The following is a 24,986-nucleotide window of genomic DNA, read 5'->3' on the forward strand; positions in this document are numbered from 1 at the left end:
TCATTGTTGCCTGAGAGAGGAGCCCGACCCCCACCTGGCTACACCCTCCTGTCAGGGAGTTGTAGAGAGTGATGAGGTCTCCCCTGAGTCTCCTTTTCTCCAGGATAAACACCCCAGCTCCCTCAGCCACTCGTGAGACTTGTGCTCCAGATCCTTCACCAGCTCTGTTGCCCTTCTTTGAACTCACTCCAGCACCTGAATGTCTTTCTTGAATTAAGGAGCCCAGAACTGAACACAGCACTCAAGGTGTGGCCGAGTACAGGGGAAGCTACGCTTTGGGATCATAGAGATAGGATTTGATAGAATGACAGCTCCAAAATGATTCTAAGACCTTGTTGCTCTGTCAGAGGTCTCTGGCCTTCAGTCCCAGGCTGGCACTGGACCTGACAGCCCAGCCCCTGAAACGTTTCTCCCAGTTTTGTTTCAACAATGCAAAATGGTCATGCTCACATTGTCCCCAAAACTATTCCGAGTCATAAATCTGCTACCCCTGTGAAGTGTGCATCTCATAATCTACATCTTTCAAGAAAACATACCAACGACAAAATTCCACTCTTGGTTTGGAGATCATAATACCTTCTAGATAATCAGAAGAATACTTGCAGCAACACTGTGCACTGAGCCATTATTTTCTGCTTTTGACCTACCTAACTCAGCTTTGGACAAAATGCAAATAACCATATTCCAAGGAGCAACAATCGCCTCACAAATATCCCAGAACTGACTCCTGGAGTCACTGCTGGAATAGCCCCGTTGAGTTCAAGAGAGCAGGCTGCATTTCCCATGGAATTCCCATGGCAGAGCAGCCCTCCAGGCTGAGCACAATGTGGGGCTCACACCCCCCCAGCTGACAGGGCCCTCTCTGGTGCTGCAATACCTGTGATTTGAGTTGGGCTACAGGCAGGAATTTTTGTCGGCTGGTTTTTCTGGGCCTGCTCAGCCAGAAGGCGGCAATAGAGAACAAATCCAAACACCTCTGGGCTGCTGCTTGTCACCAGGGCATAGAAACCTTAAATCCAGCCTCCAGCACATCTCTTTTTCCTTGTTGGCAAGTGTCTGTCTTTCAACAACCATTTAGCTTGTCCTGTTACGGCTTTTCCTTTACACAGCAGCAGCAGATAACAGAAAATGTTACAATGTGCTCACAGGCGTGTGCCAACAAACAGGAACACTCGGTGGTGTTGCCTGCAGTGCTAAGGGAAGTCAAACTTTCCATATTAATGACCATCTTTCATAGAGGTGAAGAATGCAGCCTGCAGTTAGTCCATTAGCACTGTATATCAGTTTTCATTATTATGATATAATAATATTATAATAATAATGTCTATTTTTTTTACAGGTGTACTGGTTTAAAGATAAACCAGCAGGGGAAATGAACTCAACTCAAAAGAGAGATTATAAGTCAGAATAACAATTTAATAAAATAATACAATAAGTACGATTATACAGACAAACAATTGGTTTTAACCCACAAAACCCAAATGTATAACCCAGCACCCTGGGGCATGAACAGAGTGGTGTTCGTTGGGCCCCCTGAGTCCAAAGTAAAGGGAGAGGGGAAAAACCTGTTGGTGATAGTGCTGTTGTAGTCTGGTCAAGAATGGTAATTGCAGTCTGGTCGAGAGTGATGGTTGCAGTCTGGTTGAAAAGTGATGGTTGCAGTCTGGTTGAGAGTGGTGGTCTGCAGTCTGGTTGAGAGTGGTGGTCTGCAGTTTGGTTGAGAGCGGTGATCTGCAGTCTTCCTCTGGATCTCACGAGTGGTTAAAAAAGTTCCAAGACTCCAAGTTTATATATTCTCCAGTTCAGGCAGGAATGCTCAGTACTTCCCTCAGGGCTGGGAGTTTCACAGAGGGTGTGAGGACAGAAGCACCCTCCTATCTCGCAGGCCTCTTAGCACCTAGTTTATAGCCTGAGGAGTCAGGCTGCTCTGGGCAGAGGGTGTAAATAGTCTATTGACAACATTTTCTGGGAAATGGCATGGAAGGCTATAGAATACACAGTTTTGGGTTACACCCATCCAGTGATGAACTGGTCCCAGCTGTTCTAACTAGGACATGCTCAAGCCTTTCCTGTGCTCCATACCAACCAAGGTTACTGTACCACTAAGTGCTGTGATACAATTCAGCCTTCTGGGCAATTAATTGGTAGTATTTTGGAAGGCTACATGGAGACAGGCAGCTTTCTCATTTGGCTTCATGACCTCCCTGTTTTGTAAAGTGGCTGAAGGAGACTGCTTCAGTTCACAAGACATTTCCATTGGCAAAATGGAGCAGTAGGTTGGAGCAACTGAACCTCCTCCTCCCGCCGACACAGTTCGGGGGCAGGCCAGGACTGTGGCAGTACAGAGCATCTTTCTGTTTGTGTAAGATCTCGATGGCACAACCTGCCTCTCACCTCCTCTCTCCCAGCATGGTTACACCAGTGTGTCAGCACGTACCTGCCATCCCTGAGGTATGACGCTTGTAATAACATCACAAGGTGCACAGAAAACAGTCACAGCAAAAGCCGAGATCTAAACTCACGATGTCCCCTGTCAATCCAGTTTTCTCTAGACAAAAAACAGGATATTTTTATAAGGAGAGGTGACTTGCCTTCCCACACCTGAAGTGCAGCAAAGTGCAGCAGTGGGCGAGTTTAACAGCCCATACAAAGACTGGACGCCTCACAGAATGGGACAGACCCAGAGCCCCCTCCTAGTGGCTTGGCCTCGGTAACAAATCTCCCGAGGTCAGGCGGGGCACGGCAGGGAGCCCCGCGCTCTCCGGGGCAGGCGGTTGGCGCCGGGCCGAGGTGATCCGCCTGTCCCTCCCCTCCTCGCTCCACCGCCACCCCCGCAGCTCCACAGCGGCTGTGGGTCCGTGTCCCCGCCCGACCCAGCGCGGCCGCGCCCCGCAGCTCCCTCAGGACAGCAGCCAGGCCCCCGCCGCGGCCCGAGCCCAGCCCCGTGGCACGGATAGGGCCGTGAGAGTCCCGCCCCCGCGGGGAGCGGGGGCCCGGCGGGGAGGGACGGAGGCAGGGAGGGAAGGAGGGAGGGACGGTCGCCGCCGAGTTCCGCCCCAGCAGCCATGGCCGCGTAGCGTCTCCTCGGCAGCCGCGCTCGGACATGGGCCTGCCCCGGGCCGGCGGGCGGAGGCAGCGAGTCCCCGCGGCGGTGAGTGCGCGGCCGGGCAGGCGGGGAGCGGGGCCTGCGGGGCAGCGGCGGGAGGGGCGGTCGCCCTCGGGGGGAGCCCCTGGCCCAGCCCCCCGTGCCGGGGGGGCGGCCCTCGAGGGGCTGCGGCGGGCGGGGACCCGCTTCGGGCCGCGCGGGGGGATCGGGCCTGGCCCGGCCCGGGGCCGGCAGTGTGACCTTGGGCGGTCCGCAGTACCCCGGCCTGAGCCCGGCCGGGTTGGCGAGTGAGTGGGGCCGGGAAGCCGCCGCGGAGCCAGGGAGCGGCCGGAGGAAGATGGCAGGGAAGCGGCGCTTCCCAGAGTGCTGCACTCCTGCGGTGTCATGGAGACTGCCACGGCCCCGGGCCGCCGCAGCGGTATTGACCGCCCGGTTATAAACTTGGGGGAGTTCTCTGCCTCTCTGCGACCTCCCCGGCTTCTTATCACCTCTACTGTTTGTGTACTCCTTGCAGATGTTCGTTTATCTGAATAAGAAGTGGAACTATTTGTGTTCTTGCATAGATTGAGTAACTTTTAAACTTCCTGCAGAAAATTCAGCATATTCTTTTAAAAGAAGCTTTATAATATCTTCCCCCCCACCTCGGTGTCAGGTAAATTGTTGGATGAAGGAGCTGTCAAAGGGTTTTCTCACTGCGGAGAGAGTCGTTCCCAGGCCTGGCGGGGCAGGTTTGAGCACCTCCATGGGCAGAGACAGACCCGTGCTGTGTTGCTGCCCTGTGCCTGGTGGTGACCAGCACAATGGTGAAAGTTTGGCTACCCTGCGTGAGCATAATGGGCTTGCTCTAAGAAGCCCCAATGGTTATAATCAGCCTATGCACATTAGGTCACAGAACCAGGGCCTGTAGTATTAACAGTACCAGAGCCTGGAAGAGAGCTAGAGGCCTCCCTGAGCTAAATATGCTGGTGGTTTTTGTAGGTCAGTCATCTTAAAATTCTCTATCTCTAGGCTAACACTGATAATCTTAACAAAGCCAACTCTTGTGTACCAAATGCAGATAGTAAAATGTAGTCCAAGAGAATTGAGGAACTTAATTCTCATGAGAAATCCATTTCTCATTTACTCATTTTGCTCATTTGTCAGAGACAAAAAGAAGTGAATAATACTTTATTACACACCTGAATTGGTGATGCACAGTACTTACCATGTCAGTGTATTTCAGAGTGCGTTAGTGTGTGCTGCTTGCAACGTAACTGCTACAGTGTCATTCCACTTAAAGCTTACTCATATCCTTAGTAAAACTGGCATGATAATTAGATGTTGACAAACCTGTTACCAACAGGTATGTTTCCCTGTCAGGGTAAAACTATCCATTCCAAGTATGTCAAATGCCCATAATCATTCAAGCGTGACTTCCCTCATATTTTTGGGATATTAGCCTTGTTTTCAGCACTCCTAAGTACGAAAAAGGAGCCTGAGATAATAATTCAGCTGGGGGTGGAAAAGATCCCAAGTCTTGAGTTTGACCTTAATTTTTAAGAAAAGAGTTGACAAGCCTGAAATAGGTTGTTTCTTCTTCGTCACAGGTTGACTAATCATAGATTTAGCTATTACAGCTTATTCAATCTATTGTTTTCATGGTTTTGTGATCCAGTTTTCTTTTCTTGCTGAGAAAGAAGATCTCTCTCTTCTTTAGAGATGTATGAAAGACCATAGAGGTAATTGGAAGGGTTCATTCATGCCTCAGTGTTGCCATTGTATTCATATAGTGATTCTAAGTGTGGAGGGAAATGGAATGCTCCACAAAAGTGAGCATAATCTAGTCAGTATAGGCTGGAGCAGTGGGATTTTATCCTGATAAAGTGGATGAGATTCTGGTAAGACTGCATTTTATTGCAGCTCCCCTAGAGGAAACAACTACAGGCCTTGTCCATAACCTGCAGTAACTGGTCTGTCTCAGTGCATTTCCCTGATGGACACTGACTGCTCCCACACTGTTTTATTTGTGCCACTTCTTTTGGCGGATTTCCCCATTGAGACTAGGCCAGTTAGGAATTGAATATCTGCAAAACTTGTGTTCAAAATCAGATGGTAATATTTATCTATGAAGGAGGTGATTTGGATTCTGAAATCGCAGTCTTCCCCAAAGCCTGCTCAAAGATGAAGGGACAAAAACTTGTTCATTTGAGTATAAGGAAAAATTAAGGTGAAACACATCTTTATATTTCATAGAAGCTTAAGAAGATTTAAGGGTCCTTAAAAGCTAAGACTGAGCAGTCAACTGGCAATTAGTTGTCAGTCTGTAGTATTCAAAATCAAGTTAGGGGATTTTTTGATGCATAAACCTGAAAATTTTAGTTACAGTTCCAAAGTTAAGATTCTGTATAGAAGAATGAATTAGAAACTGCAGGTGAAATCTATCGATTTACGACATACATTGTATGTAATTCCATTAAGTAGGTTGTTGAGAATTTGATTTTCAAAAAAATTTAGAAAATGTTATTCTTTATCCGTTCTTACTCATTTCACTGCAGCATATTGTGTGAATTATGGTGCTGTGGGAGTTCAAAGAGTAATACCTCATTCATCAGATACCGTGGTTAGAAGCTCATGTTTTGAAAAAAGGTATAGAAATTTCTTTAAATCAGGAAATAAAAGTTCTGCATTGAACTTGCCTGGCAACTTAAAGACCTGCAGTAATAACTTCGTAACCATAGGAAAAAAATGGAAAAGCCCTTTTTGTTTCAGGCCAAAGCTCAGAGTTGGCTTTTATTCTTTAGTTCTACACCTGTATAGATGAGGCTCCAGAAGAGCTGCCCTTTTCAAAGTGTGTCAGTAACACTTGAGAATTTACTGAGATCATTAAATGGTTCATCTTCCACAGAGCCTTGGGGCTTTTTTTGCTCATACGCACACATCACACTAGTGTTATATTCATATCTTTTTGGGCTACATATTTAGTTACAGTGTTCTGTCAGAACACAACCAAATGCTGCCACTTAAGATTAAGAAAATACTGGTTACATAACAAAGCAAACATTGAAGATATATTTGGAAAGGACTTAAAGCTTCAAAGGAAAAGTCTATTTACAGTTCCAAGGAGAAAAAAAAAGCCAGGTAGAGACATGCTCTGACAGGAGGATTAGACAAGCAATGCTAAAATCTTAGTAAGAGTGAAGGCTTTCTTTATAAGCTATGAGGATGTAAAACATTGTTTTAGGCTAAGAGGCTTTTATGGTGGAAAGGTCCTCTTCTTTGGGGCAGAGTGTGTCTGTGTTTTGTTTCTGCTGAATACAGTTCCTCTAATGAATCATCTGCCTTGTTTTCAGCACCTAAGTGTTGAAAACCCTGAAAGTTAAAGGTGGACATAAGACACCTTATATAGGAAAGACAATGTTTTAAGATAAGTAGGTATGGTATATATTTTTCATTTTATGTATTAAAGGTAGTATTTGAGGATTTATTATTTACTTTTTAGAATTAAGTGGAAATCAGTCTCCTAGGGAGGATTTTTTACAAGTTTTTCAGTTTTAAAAAGTTGCTACATAATTGGAAATTAGCAAGTACAGCTTCTGTGTTTGAGCAGTATGTTGTCTTGCTTGATATTCTTTAGTCTGACCTTGGCATGCCAGACCTTAGACCAAAGAACCATCATTAGCCATTTATCTTATTTTTGCATTTCCAACATGAACTTACCAAAGGTTTGGGTTAACTTAGTATTGTTATTTGATAACCATTTCCTAGACCAACAACAGTTAACCCAGTAATACTGTGTGCACTGATGCCTCAAGGTATTCAACAGCTCTGTGCCATGGGAAGGGATCACATTGCCAGCTTGGCTTCTCCTTCTTGACTGCACATGCCAACTGCTGTCCTTGCACAAGCTGTGTATCCTTTCTGCCTCTTCAGCAAGCTGAATTGGCTCAATAAGAGGTTGGAGAAGCACCAGACCAGCATGAGAAAGAGGGAGGGAAATTGGGATCACCTAATTTGGTAGCAGTCAGCTACAGATCGATTCAGTGGGGTGAAACTTCACTCTGAGGTCACTGGCTGATGGTGGCTTTAGTCACACTTGTCATGCTGATCATCACTTTGAGGGTGAAAGGGAAATGCTCTACCTTCATCTTGTCAAAAGCCACGTGTTTTTTCTCTGCTAGGAAGTAATTGATTTGTTGGGATCATTTGAGCACCTTTCTTCTAAGGAATTCCCCATAGTTTCTTCAGTGTTGCTCACATCTGAACGTCTCACCACTTACATGTGAGGGAGCTCAGTTCCTCCCCCACCACCTCCAAGGGCTAAAATAGCTTCCTGTGTATTAGATGAAAAGAGTTTTAGATAGACTATCTGCAGGAGACTTAATGGACTTCTCTGTGTCAGATGGGATGATGTAATAGTCCCTTCTAGCCAAGCTCTGCTTAACTATCTCAGGGCTGCCTGGAGAGCACTTTCAAATGAAAGCACAAAGACAACAGCACCAAGGAATTGAAGACCAAGAAGTTCCAAGTTGACTTTACCTGTAGCAATCTTGCTTTTCTCAGCTTAGCTCTTACCAAGACATAAGTCACTTTTCCAAGGGGCTGGTGTGTATTTGCAGAGTACAGAGAAGTCAGCTAATTTTTTATAGTATACTTACTGGCATTTCAGTAGAATAAATTTGCTGGATACAATGATTTTTCAACATTCTTAAGTCAGCATTTCTTTACTTACTATTTTTTATTCTTTAGTTAGCAGCATATTGCTGGACATCCTTGATAAATTACCTAGAGTGGTTTCAAACAATTCTGTCACTTTGGGAGGATTAATTTATACTGTTAAGTGTTCAGCCACTGTTGGCATCTAGTGCTAGCTCACATAAAGTAAGATAGGTTAGGTAATAAACTCACACAGGTAACTCTATAAGTGTATTAAAAGTCACTGGAATATAATTAGGCTCTTCCTACCTCTTTCCCCCCTCCAGAAAAATATTGATAGAGACTTCTAAGAAGCGGTACCATCCTAGGAGGGACACAAGTAACAACATGCCTGCTGTGGCATCTGTACCTAAGGAGCTGTATCTCTGTACTTCATTGAAAGATCTCAACAAGAAGACAGAAATAAAACCTGAAAAGACAAGTACAAAGAGGTATATATGTTATACTTGATTTTGAACTGATATTAAAAGTATTAGTGGTTTCAGAACAAATTTGTTGCGGATCTAAGTTTCCTGAAGTATTTCTATGAGCTTTAAAATCTTTGATAGTCTTATGTATGGATCTCAGCTGTTACACTGGAGTGCTTACTGCTTTCAGGAGGTCACTTGACATACTGCCAAAACGTAGCTTGGACAGAGCATGATGCCCATGAAGATTTGCATACTTGGAGGAAAGGCTACATAAATGCAAATTCTTAAAAATTAAAAAATTATAAAAAATGTGTGAATAGAAAATGCTTTGCCTCTAAGCATTTTTAGATAATCAATGATTTCATTTTGTCTTACTATGAATTAGTTTCCCCTATAAAAAAAAGTTTTTCTTAGAAGGGAACAGTACTTTTTTCCTTATCTCAGTATGCTGTTTAATTATGGAAGTCTTTAAATAAGGCTAGTAAACAAGCTAGCCAAAATGAACTTTATTTGGAGGAACATGATTGTAATTCATGTTTAATGAAAACCTTATATTAAGATGGTAAAATCAAATGCTTAATATATGAGCGGAGGCTGTAAACACTTAATATGGCATGTTGTAATGCAAAGGTGTTTGGAGACAAGTCAGCAATCACGTGCTTTATCCTGTTCTTTGGTTTCAGTTATGTGCAGAGTGCCCTTAAGATTTTCAAGGCAGCGGAAGAAAGCAGATTGGACCGAGATGAAGAAAAAGCTTACATCCTATATATGAAATATGTGACTGTTTATAACTTTATTAAAAAAAGACCTGATTTTAAGCAGCAACAGGTATAAAAGCTTTCTGACTGACTTCCTCTGCATTGGTAAAAGTATGAGAAGTACAGAGAGTTACACTAATGCACATTCAAAGGATCACACTGGTATTAAGTAACTGCCTCACTTAAGACACTATTCCTTCCTTCCTGTTTTTGACAAGTCTGTTGTTAATTTTTTTTTACAGTTTGCTTTTAATACATAAAGTATATAAATTGTCAGATCTGTGAATATTTTTTCATGGAAAGGTGTTTCTGTCATCTTTCCCATTCAAACAATTTTATTTACAAACTTACGTTTGAGAGGAAAACATTTTGATTCAAACCAGTTCCTTTTGTTGGTATTAATATCATTCTAATACCAATTCTCTGTATATTGATGACTCTTAATATGCACAGAAGTAGGCATTCTTAAGCTGTACTATTAATATGCAATGTGATGCTTGTAATTTTAGGATTATTTTCATTCAATTCTGGGACCTACAAATTTAAAAAAAGCTGTTGAAGAAGCTGAAAGACTGTCAGACAGCCTTAAACTCAGGTACGTGAGTGCAGTTGATAGATAAGATGATGTTCCTTACACCTGAAGCCCATACATGTGCAATTTCAGTCTTTCATGCTATTTAGTAATAAGCAATTGCACTTGAGTAGACCATAGATAGCTGAAACTCGAGACCTTAAAACTGTTTATCCCCAGAAGCCTGTTACTAGAAATAATTTTCAGTGTCACACACTCCAATAATTTGTCACATTATACATTGTCTCCTAATTCCTGGCAGTTATGATTTGTTGACATGGTCTTCTAATTTTGTTTGTTGACTAAGAAAAAGAAACCATATGATCTAAATGATACATACACTAGAGATGATCAAGAGCAATTTTCGCCTTAATCATAAGGTCATCTGAAACCAAATCTATTAGTAAATGTTCCTAATAATCAGATATGTTAAAAAGTCCTCCTAGTGTGGTTATAGTTTATCTTTTCTCTGCTATGTGCAGCTGGTATATGCAGTAAATACATGGTTTTGCCAGTATGTAACTGAATTGATGCTAATGGACTTTTGGGTACCTGATTAACAGCTGTCATGTTACATCTTTGTGCCATAAGCCACGAAGTGGTGTTGGTAAGAAGTCATAAGATAGTCTGTCTTTAGATGATATTTAGTGCAGTGTGTGTTGCTTCCAGCCTTGTCTGCTTCTTGCATGCTTAGCAACTCTTTCTTGCCCTTTTAACTTTCTCTCTGCAGCTGGACACATTTCCCTTCCTGTGTCTCATGTCCCACCCTGCCCTTCCCAAATATTCTTGTGAAAGCATTTTATGCCCTTCCAAGTGCTTAATCTATAAAGTTAGTTTCAGTGAACAATAAGAGTGTAGTTACACCTATATGAAGAGGGGCTTTGCAAAGATGTTTCATGATACTGTATATGAAACAATCTTTAGATTTTCTTTGTTTTTAGTTGAGTCTTACAATTCAACAGAGCTATGAATTCACTGTAAGAGTAAACACTGATAGACTTATAGAAACCCAACATTTAGAGGCTTGTTTAGTGACTTTTGGCTTTTTATGAAAGGAAAAGAGTTTCAAAGTTGACACAATAACTTTCAACTACTCTGGGTAAAATGTATAAATATTTAAAGGGAATAGAAATGAAACATGACTCCTACATAACTACAGAAATGGTTTCAGGGAAGTTATTTGTATAATTTCTTCCCCAGGCAGTAGGCCAGCAAATAGTTTCAATGTTAATTGTTAACTAAAAGTGGAGCTGCTGAAACACCACTTGTATAGGAGCAGGAATATCTACATGAATGACCTACTATGTGCTTCAGAGGTATAAAAGGGGAATATGATGAGCAAATATTCCATACTGACCTAATTAAACTAAAATATGAAATATGCTTTAGTGTCATTAACTCCAAGTGGGAACAAAATGCTTTATTCTAGTTTACGATGCCTGTGCCAAATTAAGAAGCCTGTTTAAAAGATAAAATTACAGACTTGCTGCTTCCTTCCTGTTAGTGGCCAATTAGTGAAGTAGACTTGGAGGCAGAATTTGATTTAATGATCTAGTTTATTAACACAGTACTTTTTGATATGAAATACAGCTGTATTGTCATTGTTACTTTAACTCTGATGAGGCAACATCTGATTCAAACAAGCAATTGTCAACACAGTTCAGTGTTCATGTTTCACTGCTTGGTTGAGTAATCAAAATCATTAGTTCAAAACATTCTTCTTTGTTTTATGGAACCCTAGTAACCCTTAAACTTCTCAGTTGTATTAAATATAAGCAAATGCTACTTAACAGTGACGTGACTGTAAAAACCTCCAGTGGGTGATCTAAAAACTGCAGTTTGGAGGTCAGTGGCTTACAATACCATGATTGTCCTTCCAACAGCAAAAGGCTGGGAGGTTAATTGTCAAGTCTGAAGCTTTATGAGAAGGACAGCAAGACCCAGGTCCATCAAAACTCACAAGTGTACACAGTTCTTGCATTGGCTTCCCTGTAGGTCCAGTGTTTGAAACAAGCACCAGGCACATAATAAGTTCTGATCTGACTTCTCAGGAGAAAGACAGTTAGGTAACTGAGCTAACTTACTCCTAACTGGCTCCAATGCAAACTAAAATAAAATACCTGGGATGACTGTTGTTATATATTGAAGTTTCCCTGTAAATCACCAGTACTTACCCTTTCCAGTAGGAAATGAAAAACATTTAGTGATACCAAAGCTAAGAATGACCCCAGATTTGGAGAAAAAAAATAGCTTTACAAGCAGTGGCTATGAAATAGGACTCAAAACAGGATTTCAGAATAAGAAAACCAGCTCAAAAAGTGGGAAAAATAAGATCACACAGTCATGCAGGAAAATGGGAGTTGTTGAAATACAAAAACTGACATTACTTTAACCTTTTTAAAACTTCAAATACTTTTTTTAAAATTTCTTCCTGAGGACTTAATGATTCTGATGTTAATAATCCAAGGTTAGTCAATAGCACAATATTGAAAAAAAGACTTTTTTCTTTTTTTCAATAGATATGAGGAAGCTGAAGTTCGGAAAAAACTTGAAGAGAGGGACAGACAAGAGCTGCAGAAAAAGCAGGAACCAAAGGATGATGGAAAGAGTTCAGCCAAAAACTCCTCAGAAAATGCTGTGGATTCCAAAGGAAAAAGCCAAAGGGTAACTGAAGATGTTTACAAACTTTTTAATTCACTCTGAATGTATAGTTTCAATCTAGCATTTGGTCTCTGCTAGTAACTATGTCCAGTTCAGAATCATGGTGGGGGATTTTTTTAGTAATTAGTTTACACTCCCTGTAATCCTTCTTTGACATTTTTTTGGAATATGTTGAGTCCACAACCTCCAAGTCTTGCATAAGATAGAATTTGACTTTACAAGAAAGCTCAGTCTATTTTATACTAGAATTACCTAGTGCAAGAAACCCAAGGTAATGGTAATAAACTGATGTTAAATAAGCTTCTTAGGAGACAGTTGACTTTGCAGGAATAGTGTGGAAACAAACTTACTTCTCCACAAATACTGCATGAATTTCATCTAGTAGATGATGCTGTCCTAGATTGTATTTCCTTTTTAACTCTTTTCTGTCTAGGCAGAGCAGCAGCCTTGGTGTCTTTTTAGTACATTTGTCAGCACATCTTCAGAAGCAGCTTACTTGTGCTAGGTTCCTTCTTGTGTCTTAACAGCCACCAGTTTCCTTCAAGGTCTGTGAGAGTCAGTGTCTGTTGGCCACCTTGATTCTGAGTATTACATATTAAACTTTTTTTTTCCCCTTATAACACAGATTAATGGTGAGAGGAAGCATTCGCTGGAAAGAAAGGATCAGTCTGACAGTCTGAGTGGTAAGAAATGCAGTGCTGCCACAGGTGTGAAAAAGGGCTCCATATGACTGTGTACCAATCACCTAAGCAGTTGCAATTCTTTTAAGAAGATATTTCACAGAATTTGATGGAATTCTCGTATCCTGTATTTCAGTTATAGCAAATTATAAATTAATTAGGCTCTGTATTGCAGCCATCGTCACTTATAATTAACTTAAAAAGCTGTAGTTAGTTTTTCAACTGTGTAATAACTAAAGTTGAACTAGTTCTGAAGTGGTCAAGTTAGAAAGAAAAACATCTCCTCAACTGATAAGAAAAATCTAAGCAAGGCTGAAATATTTGTCTGCTAAATAAGAAATTTTTCCTTTCCCCTCACAACCTTCTGTTTCTTGTTCTTGCAATAAATATGTGAAAATGTTCTCTAGAGTTCTTAACTGAGAAAGAGCATTAGCAGTATATATTTTACAAATGCTTGCCTATATAGCTGGATTTAAGTGAGACCACAAAAATTTAAATTGGTTTATCAGTGAAATATTCAGTATGGTCTAATTTAGCAGATCAGGTACTAATCACTACAGCAGTAGGAGCAAAAGGTCCAATCTGTTTATTCTATAATGTCTCACACCTCTGTGACTTTGTGGGACTTTTTAATTCTATTTGATCTATTTGCAGTCTTGATTGCACCAGTCAGATATCATAACTATCTCTATTTATAATGTAGCTTCTTATTCTATTTGCTTCTCTATTTCAAGGAGCAGTCACACCTGAGAAACTGTTTGCAATGATGTCGGACAAAAATATCGAATTGCTTATAATGGATGCTCGAAGATTGAAGGATTATCAGGAATCCTGTATTCCAAGATCTATCAGTGTCCCAGAAGAAGCTATCAGTCCTGGGTATGACATAATGTTAAATGATAATGAAATATTTAATTTTATAAAAAATTATATGCTTTTAGAGCTCGTACACTTAGTTTCAGAGTCCCTGCTGTATACCAGTGGGTAAGATGTATCTGGACAGCTCTGTTCTTGCACATACTGACTTCAACATAAAGCATATTTATTTTTTGCTGGCACATAAACATATATGGATTATATGTTGCTGGATAAAACGTTACTTGTACATTTGTTTTTAAATGCATGTTAATACATTTCAGAGTTACTGCTAATTGGATTGAAGCTAGACTCCCAGAGGACTCTAGAGATCCATGGAAGAGGAGAGGACAGTTTCATTATGTTGTACTGCTGGACTGGTTTAGTTCTGCTGAAGACTTAAAGCTAGGAACAACTCTTCAGAGCCTGAAAGATGCACTGTTTAAGGTTGGCAAGTTTCCTGGTTTACACTAATCATCTCAATAAACCAGAAGGTCTTAAAGCACCCGTGTTTACAAACTATGTGGAAACCTTAATGACACTTCAGGTCATTGGTTCAGTTTTCAAAGCCTGCTTATTTTGATATCAGAAGTGTAGTCTGAAGTTTCCCATTCCCATGCTCGTGCTCTAGCACAGGACAGCATCTTTTATTAAATAGGTTAACAGCAGAGTGAGGGAGGCTCCAGAAATATTTTGAGCATGGTTAACTTTTCTGCATTATTGAATATAACTTTTAGATTAGCATGAATTTAAATTTGAGCTTCTTCAGTGCAGGGAGTTTATAGATTCTATAGTAAGCAAATGCCCAACACTTTCAAGTCAAACTCTAGCTTTGGCTGTGTTGTCCCTCTTCTCTATAGAGGTGGCTCTTGTGAAAGATCACACATCTTTCTGTTATCTAAACATTCAAGACTGGAGTTCAGAGATAGTTCAGGGAGTTCTCCCTGTTTATTGCTTTACAGGATATTCTCTGAGCCCTCTGTGCCTTGTTCACGTTCTAATACTGGGGAGGCCCTCAGGAGGAGGGCAGTCTGGAGCCTGAACTCTCAAGAGGTTTTCAGAAAGTAAATGTTGTGCTTTCTAAAGCACTAATCACTCAGCAAACTTAACCAGCTAAGAAACTGAAGCAAATATAATAAAAATATTTTTCTGCATGGATTGTTATGTGAAGTAGCAATAAGTGGATCTTTCTGTACTGAAAATGTTCACACCCTCTTGTAAATAGAGCCAGGAACCTGTGTTGAACATTCTCCAAACAGAGAGAGGATCCCTGTTTTTGCAGCCTCTTTAATTCTTACTTAAAAATCTCAAAAATAACCTCGCAATTTAATGACTAGACACAGAAATTTCAACCACGCTATCAAGCTGTAAAAGTTTCCTTTCTATTTTTAAATCAATTAATTTCAAACTTTTTTTCCATACAGTGGGAAAGCAAAACCATACTGCAGAATGAACCTTTAATTCTAGAAGGAGGTTATGAAAATTGGCTCCTTTGTTTTCCCCAGTATACAACAAATGCTAGAGTAACTCCACCCCAGCATGGCAGAAGTGAAGCAGTGACTGTTTCTTGTAAGTAAAAAGGATGACACCTCACCAAGCTTTTGTAATCAGTGGATATATCTTTAATTCATTCAGATGCTTTTGAGAGAGCCTTGTTGTGGCTAAAAACTAAATTTTGGGTTGGAACTTGGGCGTTTATTTTGCTTTTTGTTTTTGCTTTAAGAGCTCTTTTAAGCTTCCCTCCTCTCTCCCCTCCTGCAGTGGATTTTACATATCCATCTCTGGAAGAGCCAACTTCTGTTCCCCCTGCTGCTGCTGTAAAGCCATCTCCGACAGAAGCAATTGAAAATGAAGAAACAGGAGATAATTTGGAAGAGAGACTAAAATCACTTAACAGATCAAACATACAGGATGCTGCTGTTCCAAAATCTGACAGTTCATTGGTAGTTAATCCAGTATCAATTACAAGAAGTATCCCTGAGGTAAGTTGTGTCCCTTTTTTTTCAGAGTTAATATATAGTAAATCTGTTAGACACCTGCCACACGCAGAACTCTAAATCCACAAGCAAACATACTCAATACATTTGTTCAAGCCTTGTACACAAGTATATTGATACAGAGACTATTGGTGGTCTGTGAAGCCATGGGAACTGATCTCCAGAACTCTATGAACTAAATATACTTAACAGAATTGCAGAACTTTTCATGATTATTTTTATGTGAGCACCTGAGAAATCAAAGGTCACCAGTTGATCATTAATTCAGAAAGTCTATAAGCAAACTTTTATACTCAAAACACATGGGATGAAATACAGGGAGTGCAGTTAGGCCGTGGTTTACCTTGACTATTCTAAAGATCTGCTTTCTAGCAAATGTATCTTCCTTCAAATAAAAAAATATTTCGGTGGTTCATCACCCTTGGCCCAGTAGTGAAAGTACAGAGATTTGTTTCTTCCTTTGACATGAATAAAACTTTCTAAAGACACTTTTGTAGAGTTCTTATACTAAAATAGTGTTCCTCAAGAGAGAAGGCTAAAAGCTGTTCACTTTCACCATTCTGCATACAGGCTTAAGTACAGATTTCAGCCAGGAGAAGCTAAACTTTAAAATTTAAAGACATTATTTCTGTTCTTACCTGAACCAGATGAGTTTGTAGTCCATCAGAACATTCATTTCAGCATCAAAACCAACTTGCTATCTGAGTATAAGCCATTCTTAAATACCCCTTCCCATCAAGCAGATCTGCCTTAAGCACGTGCTCTGTCACATGATTGAGAGAGCCAAGCCCAAATTAGGCTGCCTGATTGCCCTAGAATGTTCACCTTTGAAAGCTTGGAAATAAAGAGTTGTGGTAATCAGTGCTTAATGCTGTCCTTATGGTTCTGTAAGGCTTGTGATGATCTCATTGATTATCTCACATCTGGAAGATAAGTGAATTGCTAATTCTGCTAACAAGATCAGATTTAATGAAATTGAAAGATCACTCTCTTTGGCAGAAATCAACTTGTTATCATCTTTATTCTCTTACAAATCTCACTTAGGAAAACCTTAGCAAACAGAGCAGCAGTAGCTGTAGTAAATTGTTGTTCTACAGTTTGTGTTCTGCACCTGTGTTACAGGTGGATCGTACTAAAAAGCCTTCAGTAAAAATCTCTGATGATACCAGACCAAAAGCTCCAGGTACAGTCAGTGACATCCAGCCTGTTGAGAATGGACGAGTGGTTCCAGACCGCTCCACAAAGCCAGTATGGGATGTGAAGAGTGTTCTGACAGAAGAAGAAAAAAGTCAGGTACACGCAGAAACTGCTGCTTTGTTAGAGAAAAACAGGCGGGAAAAAGAACTCCGGGAGAGGCAGCAAGAAGAACAGAAAGAGAGGCTCAAGAGAGAAAAAGAAGAACAAGAACAAAAAGAGAAAGAACATCAGGAGCAGAAAGCAAAAGAAGAACAGAAAGAAAAGGAACACAAAGAAAAGCTACAGCAATCCAAAGAGGAAAGAGAACAGAAGGAGAGGGATGAACAAATAAAAAGAGAACAGGAGGAGAAGGAACAAGAAAGAGCCCGCAGAGAAGCAATTGAAGCCAAAAAGCAAAATAAAAATGAACCGGAAAACATTGGTGCAAAAAGGATTGAGATTGACAAAATATCTATGGAAGAAAGAGAAAAAGGAACTCGAACACCAGAAACGCCGAGACGGGCACTGGGTGATGCATCTCAGACCTTTGTTTCAGGCAAGGTTAGTGAAAAAGAAAATCATCATCAAATGTGGAGTAGTTATGCACTCAAATCATCCTCAATAGTTTAGTCTCAATCTAGAAATTTGAAATACATAATTTGAAGTTTATTTAGACCATTTTTACATAAAAGTAGAGGAGAGAGTTAAAACCAAGACACAAATAGATTTTGGGTTTTTTTCCCAAGACAGCCTTATTTCTTGCTGGTAGGTGGGCAGCATGAAATCCCCATTGGACAATAAAATTTCCCACTGGCATGGAACTAGAAGGGATGATGGTTCATAGGCTGCAACCCTCTGTTTCAGAGGCATGGTAGTATTTTCTCTCTTGTACCAGCCCAGTACTGTATATTACACTGTTAGAGACAGAATGGTGTTGCCATAACAAACACTTTAGTGCCCCCAGCTGTATAAATGCTGACAGAACAGGATTTTGTTTCCTGGCACAGGAAGCAAAGGAACACCCTAATCTAGTGTTTTTGCTGAGAACAGTTCACTTCCAAATCTCTGGGGGATTGTGTCACAGTTTCTTCTTTCCCCATTCTTGAAAAAAAATTGCAAAATTTCTCAGAGTGTAGAAGTCAGCTGATCATGAAACAGGAGCCATTTGTGAAGCTGAGTTAACAATGGAACACGTCTTTAAAACCATTTCTCAAGAACATGCATTAGGATATTTTTCTCTTTTGCAATTGCAGTTGTTATTTGATCAAACTCTCACGCTTGTTTAATCCAAGTGCACAAGGAAGCCAAAATAAATCTTCCTGTGGGCAACATTAGCACAGTCATTCATGAGCTTTTGACTGACAGAGCAACTTCACATAATCCCAGAATGACTGCCTATGATAAATTCAGGTTGACTTCACAGTTTGCCTTTTTTTTCATGGAGAGGTTTTGCCACAGTGAGGAGTCAAAGGGAAAAAAGTCTGAAATATATAAACACCTTCCAGGGGGAAAGTCGTGTAGGTTGAACTGTGTTTTATTTGTGAGCTCTTGAAACTGTAATACAACATTCAGCGACAAAAACTATTCCAGTCAACTGCTTATCATATAGAGTAGGAAGAACAAAAAAGACCTATTTTAACCACTTCTTTGTGACACATGCATTTAACAGCCAAAAAAGAAAGTATAACTCTGCTTTATCAGCATTCTTTACTGACATGCTAGATGAAAATTGAAGCCTTCTCTCAAAATCTTTTACAGCAAACTGGGGTTAAAGGACAACCAGACAGTGGAGCTCAAAAACCAGGACCCCTTAGAGAGGATTCTGAACAAGATACTGAAAAACTTAAAGTAAATACAAATGTATTGTATGTAGCCAAAATAATCAAGCGCAGATGCTTCATGATTATGTTGAATTCCACCTCGTTTCAATTTTTAAAGTCATCATCTTAAGACTGTGCCATGTTTACAGCTGTTTGTTTGCTTTTTTCATTTGTCACATTCATCTGAAAAAATATTTGAAGCTTTCATTAGAAGTCTTGAACTGTTTCTGATGGCATTAACAAGCATTTTACGTGCGTTCATCATCTCACGCACATTCCTTCGCACGCTGCTTTGAGAGGCAGGAAAGCTCATCCTTTTGTGTTTAACAAAAGCACATATCCCTAATATTGCCTAATTCTTTAGGGAAGAAATTGAATTGTGAGACCTTTGTAATACTGACTGTCAACAAATGGGGTTTGTTTAGATTGAGTGATAGAAAAGAGTAGTACTAAATTACTGTTGTAATAAACTGTATTTCCAGCTATAATCAGGGAATTTCTTATAGTACTGTTTTGCATTGAATCATGTAACTTCATAGGGAAGTCAGAGGCAGCCTGTTGCTCTGTTTAGGTAACTGTATGTACCTTACACTTCTCTCTGTTTATTAGTCTCAGCGGGAGCCATTAATGAGAGCACGAAGTGAAGAAATGGGAAGGATAATCCCAGGGCTGCCTGCAGGTTGGGCAAAGGTAACTCCTCTTCTGATACTAAAATCAAGTTGCCTTGTGCAGTTTTGTCCTGCATTTCAATTGTGTCTTATTTCTAAGTTAGAACTTGTTTATTTTTCACTCCTCTTCAACTTCCACATGGTTACTTTCTGAATTTTATTATTATTTGTAATGAAACTAGGAGAATTCATCTGCTGTTCCTGGTATGAAGCCGTTGCTGTTTAATAGACATGTTGGTGAAAATGCTCCCTTCCAGTAAACCTAATCTATTAAATGTTGAGGCCAGTCATGACTGTTAACATCTCAATGTCTGAAAAACTCATGCACTGTTCTTACAGTAATTTATAAGTAGGTAAGTAAGTTAATGAAGGATTTTTTCTTGGTTTTGAAACTATTTGTTTTTTTTCCCCAAGTTTCTGGATCCAATCACTGGAACCTTTCGTTACTATCACTCGCCAACAAATACTGTTCATATGTATCCACCAGAAATGGCTCCTTCATCTACTCCTCCATCAACCCCTCCAACTCATAAACCCAAGCCACAGGTGACTGTTGAACGAGAGAGAGAACACTCCAAACTGAAGCGCTCCTACTCTTCCCCAGATATAACCCAAGCCATTCAGGAGGAAGAGAAGAAAAGAATTCCTGTAACTCCTGCAGTTAATCGTGACAATAAGTATGTTCTACAACTTATATCACAACTCATGCAATATGATGGCACATAGGACTTCTTTCTGTTTAACCAACCAAAATTCATTAATATTTTCTAGTTAGGTTTGAAAGCATGCCAGAGGGATAGACTGAAATTTCATTGCTAAATATTTCATTATGGCAGTTATCTTTGGAGAATTGATGTAGTTGTTACGTATTAAAAGGAATTTCAGAGGTCACAGTCCATGTAATTGGACAACAGTTGCTTTTTAAGTTGTGGTATTTGTTTTAACATGCTAAATGCTTGTCTTCTCACAGCTTGTGAAATGCAAAGTATTGAGACTTTAAACTAGATTAAATCAACAGCTAACTTTTCATCTCTGAATTAAATAAATAAAGCAGAAGAACCCCCCCAAATTCCACAACTGATGAAGCCTAAAACTCAGCCTCAGTATAGGCCAGTGAATATGGATATCTCACTTGCATTGATTGGTTTTGAATACCTTAAATGATATTTTTTGGTGACATCTCGTGCAAGGATAGTTCAGTCCCTGGGGGTGGGGGGTGAGGAGGGGGGGTGTCTTGGTTTATGTGCACAGCCTTGTCAAGTCTGAGACTCCTAAAAAACAATTTCTTCCTTACAGACCCATCTGTTACACTAAAGCAGAAATTTCAAGACTCTCTGCATCACAGATTCGGAATCTTAATCCTGTGTTTGGGGGATCGGGACCAGCTCTCACAGGACTCCGTAACCTTGGGAACACTTGCTATATGAATTCCATATTACAGTGTCTGTGCAATGCACCTCACCTGGCTGACTATTTTAACAGAAACTTGTATCAGGATGATATTAACAGGTAACAATCTCTTATCTGCCTTTAAACTTGCCAATTCAAAAAGATCACTTAGTGGGGGCAAGGGGGGGTGTTTGTTTGTTTTTAAGTAGAAGAGAAATGGTACCTTTTAGTAGCCTCAACATTTTCAAAATTCATGTGTGTCACTAAATAAGTTTTACTGGACAGTTGTAATTAAACTGTGGTCATCACATTCATAAATACAAGCATACTAGTGCCTCCTAAAACCAATCTCTGTATTTAAATAGCAGTTTACAAAACAAGCTGAAAGCAGCTGTACCTTCTATCTTGAATATGGAATCAAATTACAATGCTAATGTAGACAAAAATTTTAGCTCAATCTGACAGACAGTTTTTCTTGGTCTAAATAAATTATTTTGAAATTGGGATAATGTCTTGAATTAAAAACAGTAATACTAAACACCAGTTACTGGAAGGGCTCACAATTTTTTTTTTGTCTTTATTTTATAGGTCAAATTTCCTGGGCCATAAAGGTGAAGTGGCTGAAGAGTTTGGTGTAATAATGAAAGCTTTATGGACAGGACAGTATAAATATATTAGTCCAAAAGACTTCAAAATTACAATTGGAAAGATTAATGACCAATTTGCAGGATATAGCCAACAGGACTCTCAAGAATTGCTTCTCTTTCTAATGGATGGCTTGCATGAAGATCTAAATAAAGTAAGCAATACACTTGTAACAAATTATATATCTGTCAGATGATCAAGAGAAATAAATTTTAAAAACACTTTCTTATTTTATAAGAAGGTTACGTTACTGCAACTTTGAATAGAAAGAAATGCAAGAATTCAGAATTTAATTAGGAATTTAGTATGAAACAGTATAATGTACTGAAGGGAGCCATGGAAGAAACCTAACTAGATAAGAACTGGATGGCTACACTGCCATGTTTAAATATACTTAAAAATATTTAGTAGTATGCTTGCCTATAGATGAGACTTCTGATTTATGTGGTATTTAAACTTTGTTATCTAGGCTGACAACAGGAAAAGATACAAGGAAGAAAACAATGATCACCTTGATGACTTCAGAGCAGCAGAACTAGCCTGGCACAAGCACAAACAGCTCAATGAATCCATTATTGTGGCACTCTTCCAAGGCCAGTTCAAGTCCACCGTGCAGTGTCTCACGTGTCACAAGAAGTCCCGAACCTTCGAGGCTTTCATGTATTTGTCGTTACCACTCGCGTCCTCCAGTAAATGCACTCTGCAGGTACGGTGCAACCAGAGAGGAACAGCTCCTGAGGCAAAAACACTTCTCTGGGACTTCAGTAGGATGTTGCTTCTGCTCATCCTCTTGTTGAAGGGGTTGGTCAAAATTCCCGTCTGATTTACACTAATGTAAAACATGAACAGATCTGAATCTTCACAATTTTTAATTCCTTTTAAGTTTAAAAAAATAGGTCATCCCTTAGAAGTTTTAAAATACAAGCAGGATAGAAATATTGAAGCTGCAGTAGCAGAGAAGACATGTATAGGATTTGCTTTTGTAGGTCATAGTATAAGTATTTTGTGGTTTTAAACAAAACACTGTCAATATATTTTAAAGGACTTGCAGCTAATTAATATATGCAGTAAAATTTGCTTCCACACTGAGATTTAACTCACTTTTCCTCATTCTTACGAAATTTAGGATGCAGATAATTGATGCAGGTTAACAACCAAATAGGAAACAAACATTTTTGCTACACTTTCATAAGCACCTGCCATTCACAATCTGTGTTTGTGTTTTGTTTTAGGAATGCCTTAGATTGTTCTCCAAAGAGGAAAAGCTTACTGATAATAATAGGTTTTACTGTAGCCATTGCAAAACTCGAAGGGATTCTTTGAAAAAAATAGAAATTTGGAAATTACCACCTGTTCTCCTTGTGCACTTGAAACGGTAAGGAAATGGTGATGGATGAAAATTAGGGTGAAGTGATCAGGCTTTGGTGGAGAGTGATTGTTCTAGGACAGTAGCTGACCACTTTTAATTACAGAAAATTATGGATGTATTTCCAGTTGTAATGTTGCAAGAATTTTATTTTCATCTGATGCTTGTTTCATAAAGCTGTAGTTCACAAAGCACTTTTACAAGTGACCTCTTTTCATTTTTTGCTAAGAAACACCTATTAACGTGTTTGTTAACACATTAACAAAACTGGGGGCTGTAATTGAGATCACATCCTGGTTAAATAAGGGAAAACAAACATGCTTAATATTCTTAAGTAGCTTGTGAATAAGTTGTAACTTTTAATGATGCTTTTTAATTCTCTAGATTTTCGTACGATGGAAGATGGAAACAAAAGCTTCAAACTTCTGTAGATTTTCCATTGGAAACACTTGACCTTTCACAGTATGTTATTGGTCCAAAGAATACCTTGAAGAGATACAATCTGTTCTCAGTGTCGGTAAGTAACCGTGGCACATTTCGAAATTGAGCTGGACTTTATGCAATGACTCAGGGTCACACAGCCTGTGTGATTCATCCAGGTTTCCAGGCTGCCTATCCAGTTGCAGATTAAGCTGTGTTCTAAAAAGATTAATTGGTAGTTAGTAAAAAAATCTCACGTTCTAGATTATTTCCCTTACCAGGGAAGAAATGGCAGCTTTTGAGGCCACTAATTCTTTTCTTACCTTCACAGAATCATTATGGTGGGCTGGATGGGGGGCACTACACAGCCTACTGCAAAAATGCTTCAAAACAGCGCTGGTTTAAGTTTGATGACCATGAAGTCTCTGAGATCTCAGCGTCGTCGGTGAAGTCCTCAGCTGCTTATATTCTCTTTTATACTTCCTATGAACAGCGAGCAGTGGATATGGCCACGTAAAGTAGTTGCGGGTTAAGGAAGCTGGTTTTCTTTCTATAGGAGCAAAGTAGGCATGGGAATGCATATAAATATGCAAAACTCTGACAGACATAGTCACTCCCAGCTGTGGGGATGGCTGCAGTAGTGTCTCTGCAAGCAGGCTCGCTCTGGTCCGTAGTAGTGCTTAACAATCAGAAGACTGATGAGTAACGCTTGTGGTAATACTGCCATCTGTGGAACCATTTACAGGCATACTCGCATTACTGTTTATTTAAAAAACAACTATATTTTTAGTCTGCTCCAAAATTAAATTCTAGCTTAGTCATCTGAAATCTATTAACAAGTAGTTTAAAATGTCTTAAAATCCCAAGGCATATCTTGGTTTATTTTTTTTCTTTCACTGTTAATGGCCTTTTCACATTTCTAACCTTAAGCTTGATTCTACTGTGAATACTCTAGAACGATGTAAACAGTTAGGAATGTAAGTGTACATATTGATTGCATACTTGCACATCAGAACTATGTATATAATAAAATGTTGTCCTTTTTGTGAGAATCTCTAAAACTCAGAGGATTGCGTTTATTTGCCAGCTCTAAGTAATTGCGACACTACTTAATAAAAAAGCAGAGCTGTATTATTTTTTTTCTGTTAGCTTTTGTCAATATTTGTGCACTTCAGAGTTATTCTAAACAAACAAGATTTTCCTTTTTAATTTTTTAATATAAATTTTCATGTACACATGCATTAAAAACCTTAATGAAGAAATGATTTAAAAATATATCCTGTTAAATGTATGTTTATGTTTGGTGTTTTCATTCCCAGCTTGTAGTGTAATAATCAGGATTCTATGTAATGACAGTCTGAGTCGTATTCACACAGTTTAAAGGTTCTCCAGGTGAAAAAAAGTACTATTTAGCATAGAACTGATTAGTTTAGAAACTTACTTGAGTTGCGTTTTATGTGTTTCCCTGCTGTGGATTTGGATTAGTTTTCCCTTGCTGATTAGGTTGGCATTCAGAAACCTGACATCATGCATTTTGAGCTTTTACCTGTTTGTGTGTGTCCTGCTGATGGAATTAAGACCAGAATTGATTGTTTTCCAGAAGCCTGCAAGCTGCAAACAAGTTTGCAGTGCTAGAGGAACAAAAATGACATTACTAGAATAATGTCTTTTTCTTTCTCATATATTATTGGTCACTTCATCCTCTGCTCTCTTCTGAAACACACACCCTCCGTGCTCTGGTTCTGTGCTTTCACCTCGGCATCCTACTGTCA

The 24,986-nt window shown here is 39.6% G+C and overlaps 2 protein-coding genes across 7 annotated transcripts; one reads left to right on the plus strand and one right to left on the minus strand.

The window, feature by feature from the left end:
* Positions 1–1,747: 1,747 nt before the first annotated feature.
* On the minus strand, positions 1,748–3,145 carry LOC116792647 (acetylcholinesterase collagenic tail peptide-like). Of its 2 annotated transcripts, none has more exons than XM_032699784.1 (2): positions 2,667–3,145; positions 1,748–2,548 (listed from the first exon to the last, which is right to left on the minus strand). In XM_032699784.1, coding segments are annotated over exons 1-2 (441 nt in total). In that variant the 5' UTR covers positions 3,106–3,145; the 3' UTR covers positions 1,748–2,546. The 2 variants fall into 2 exon arrangements, with proteins under 2 accessions (XP_032555675.1, XP_032555674.1); XM_032699783.1 differs by having other exon boundaries at positions 2,649–3,145.
* USP8 (ubiquitin specific peptidase 8) lies at positions 2,947–24,279 on the plus strand. 5 transcript variants are annotated; one of them, XM_032699763.1, is made up of 20 exons: positions 2,947–3,151; positions 8,065–8,229; positions 8,892–9,036; positions 9,476–9,561; positions 12,057–12,201; positions 12,824–12,881; positions 13,613–13,757; positions 14,018–14,180; positions 15,158–15,302; positions 15,495–15,715; positions 16,853–17,467; positions 18,665–18,754; positions 19,336–19,416; positions 19,809–20,071; positions 20,691–20,903; positions 21,372–21,582; positions 21,898–22,134; positions 22,661–22,803; positions 23,179–23,311; positions 23,546–24,279. In XM_032699763.1, the coding sequence occupies exons 2-20, from the start codon at positions 8,126–8,128 to the stop codon at positions 23,729–23,731; spliced, it is 3,384 nt and encodes a 1,127-aa protein (XP_032555654.1). In that variant the 5' UTR covers positions 2,947–3,151; positions 8,065–8,125; the 3' UTR covers positions 23,732–24,279. The 5 variants fall into 5 exon arrangements, with proteins under 5 accessions (XP_032555654.1, XP_032555658.1, XP_032555655.1 ...); XM_032699764.1 differs by lacking the exon at positions 2,947–3,151 and adding an exon at positions 3,375–3,393; XM_032699766.1 differs by lacking the exon at positions 2,947–3,151 and adding an exon at positions 3,507–3,524.
* The last annotated feature ends 707 nt before the right edge of the window (positions 24,280–24,986 follow it).

The sequence above is a fragment of the Chiroxiphia lanceolata genome, chromosome 12 (assembly GCF_009829145.1).
Source record: "Chiroxiphia lanceolata isolate bChiLan1 chromosome 12, bChiLan1.pri, whole genome shotgun sequence".
Classification (NCBI taxonomy): domain Eukaryota; kingdom Metazoa; phylum Chordata; class Aves; order Passeriformes; family Pipridae; genus Chiroxiphia; species Chiroxiphia lanceolata.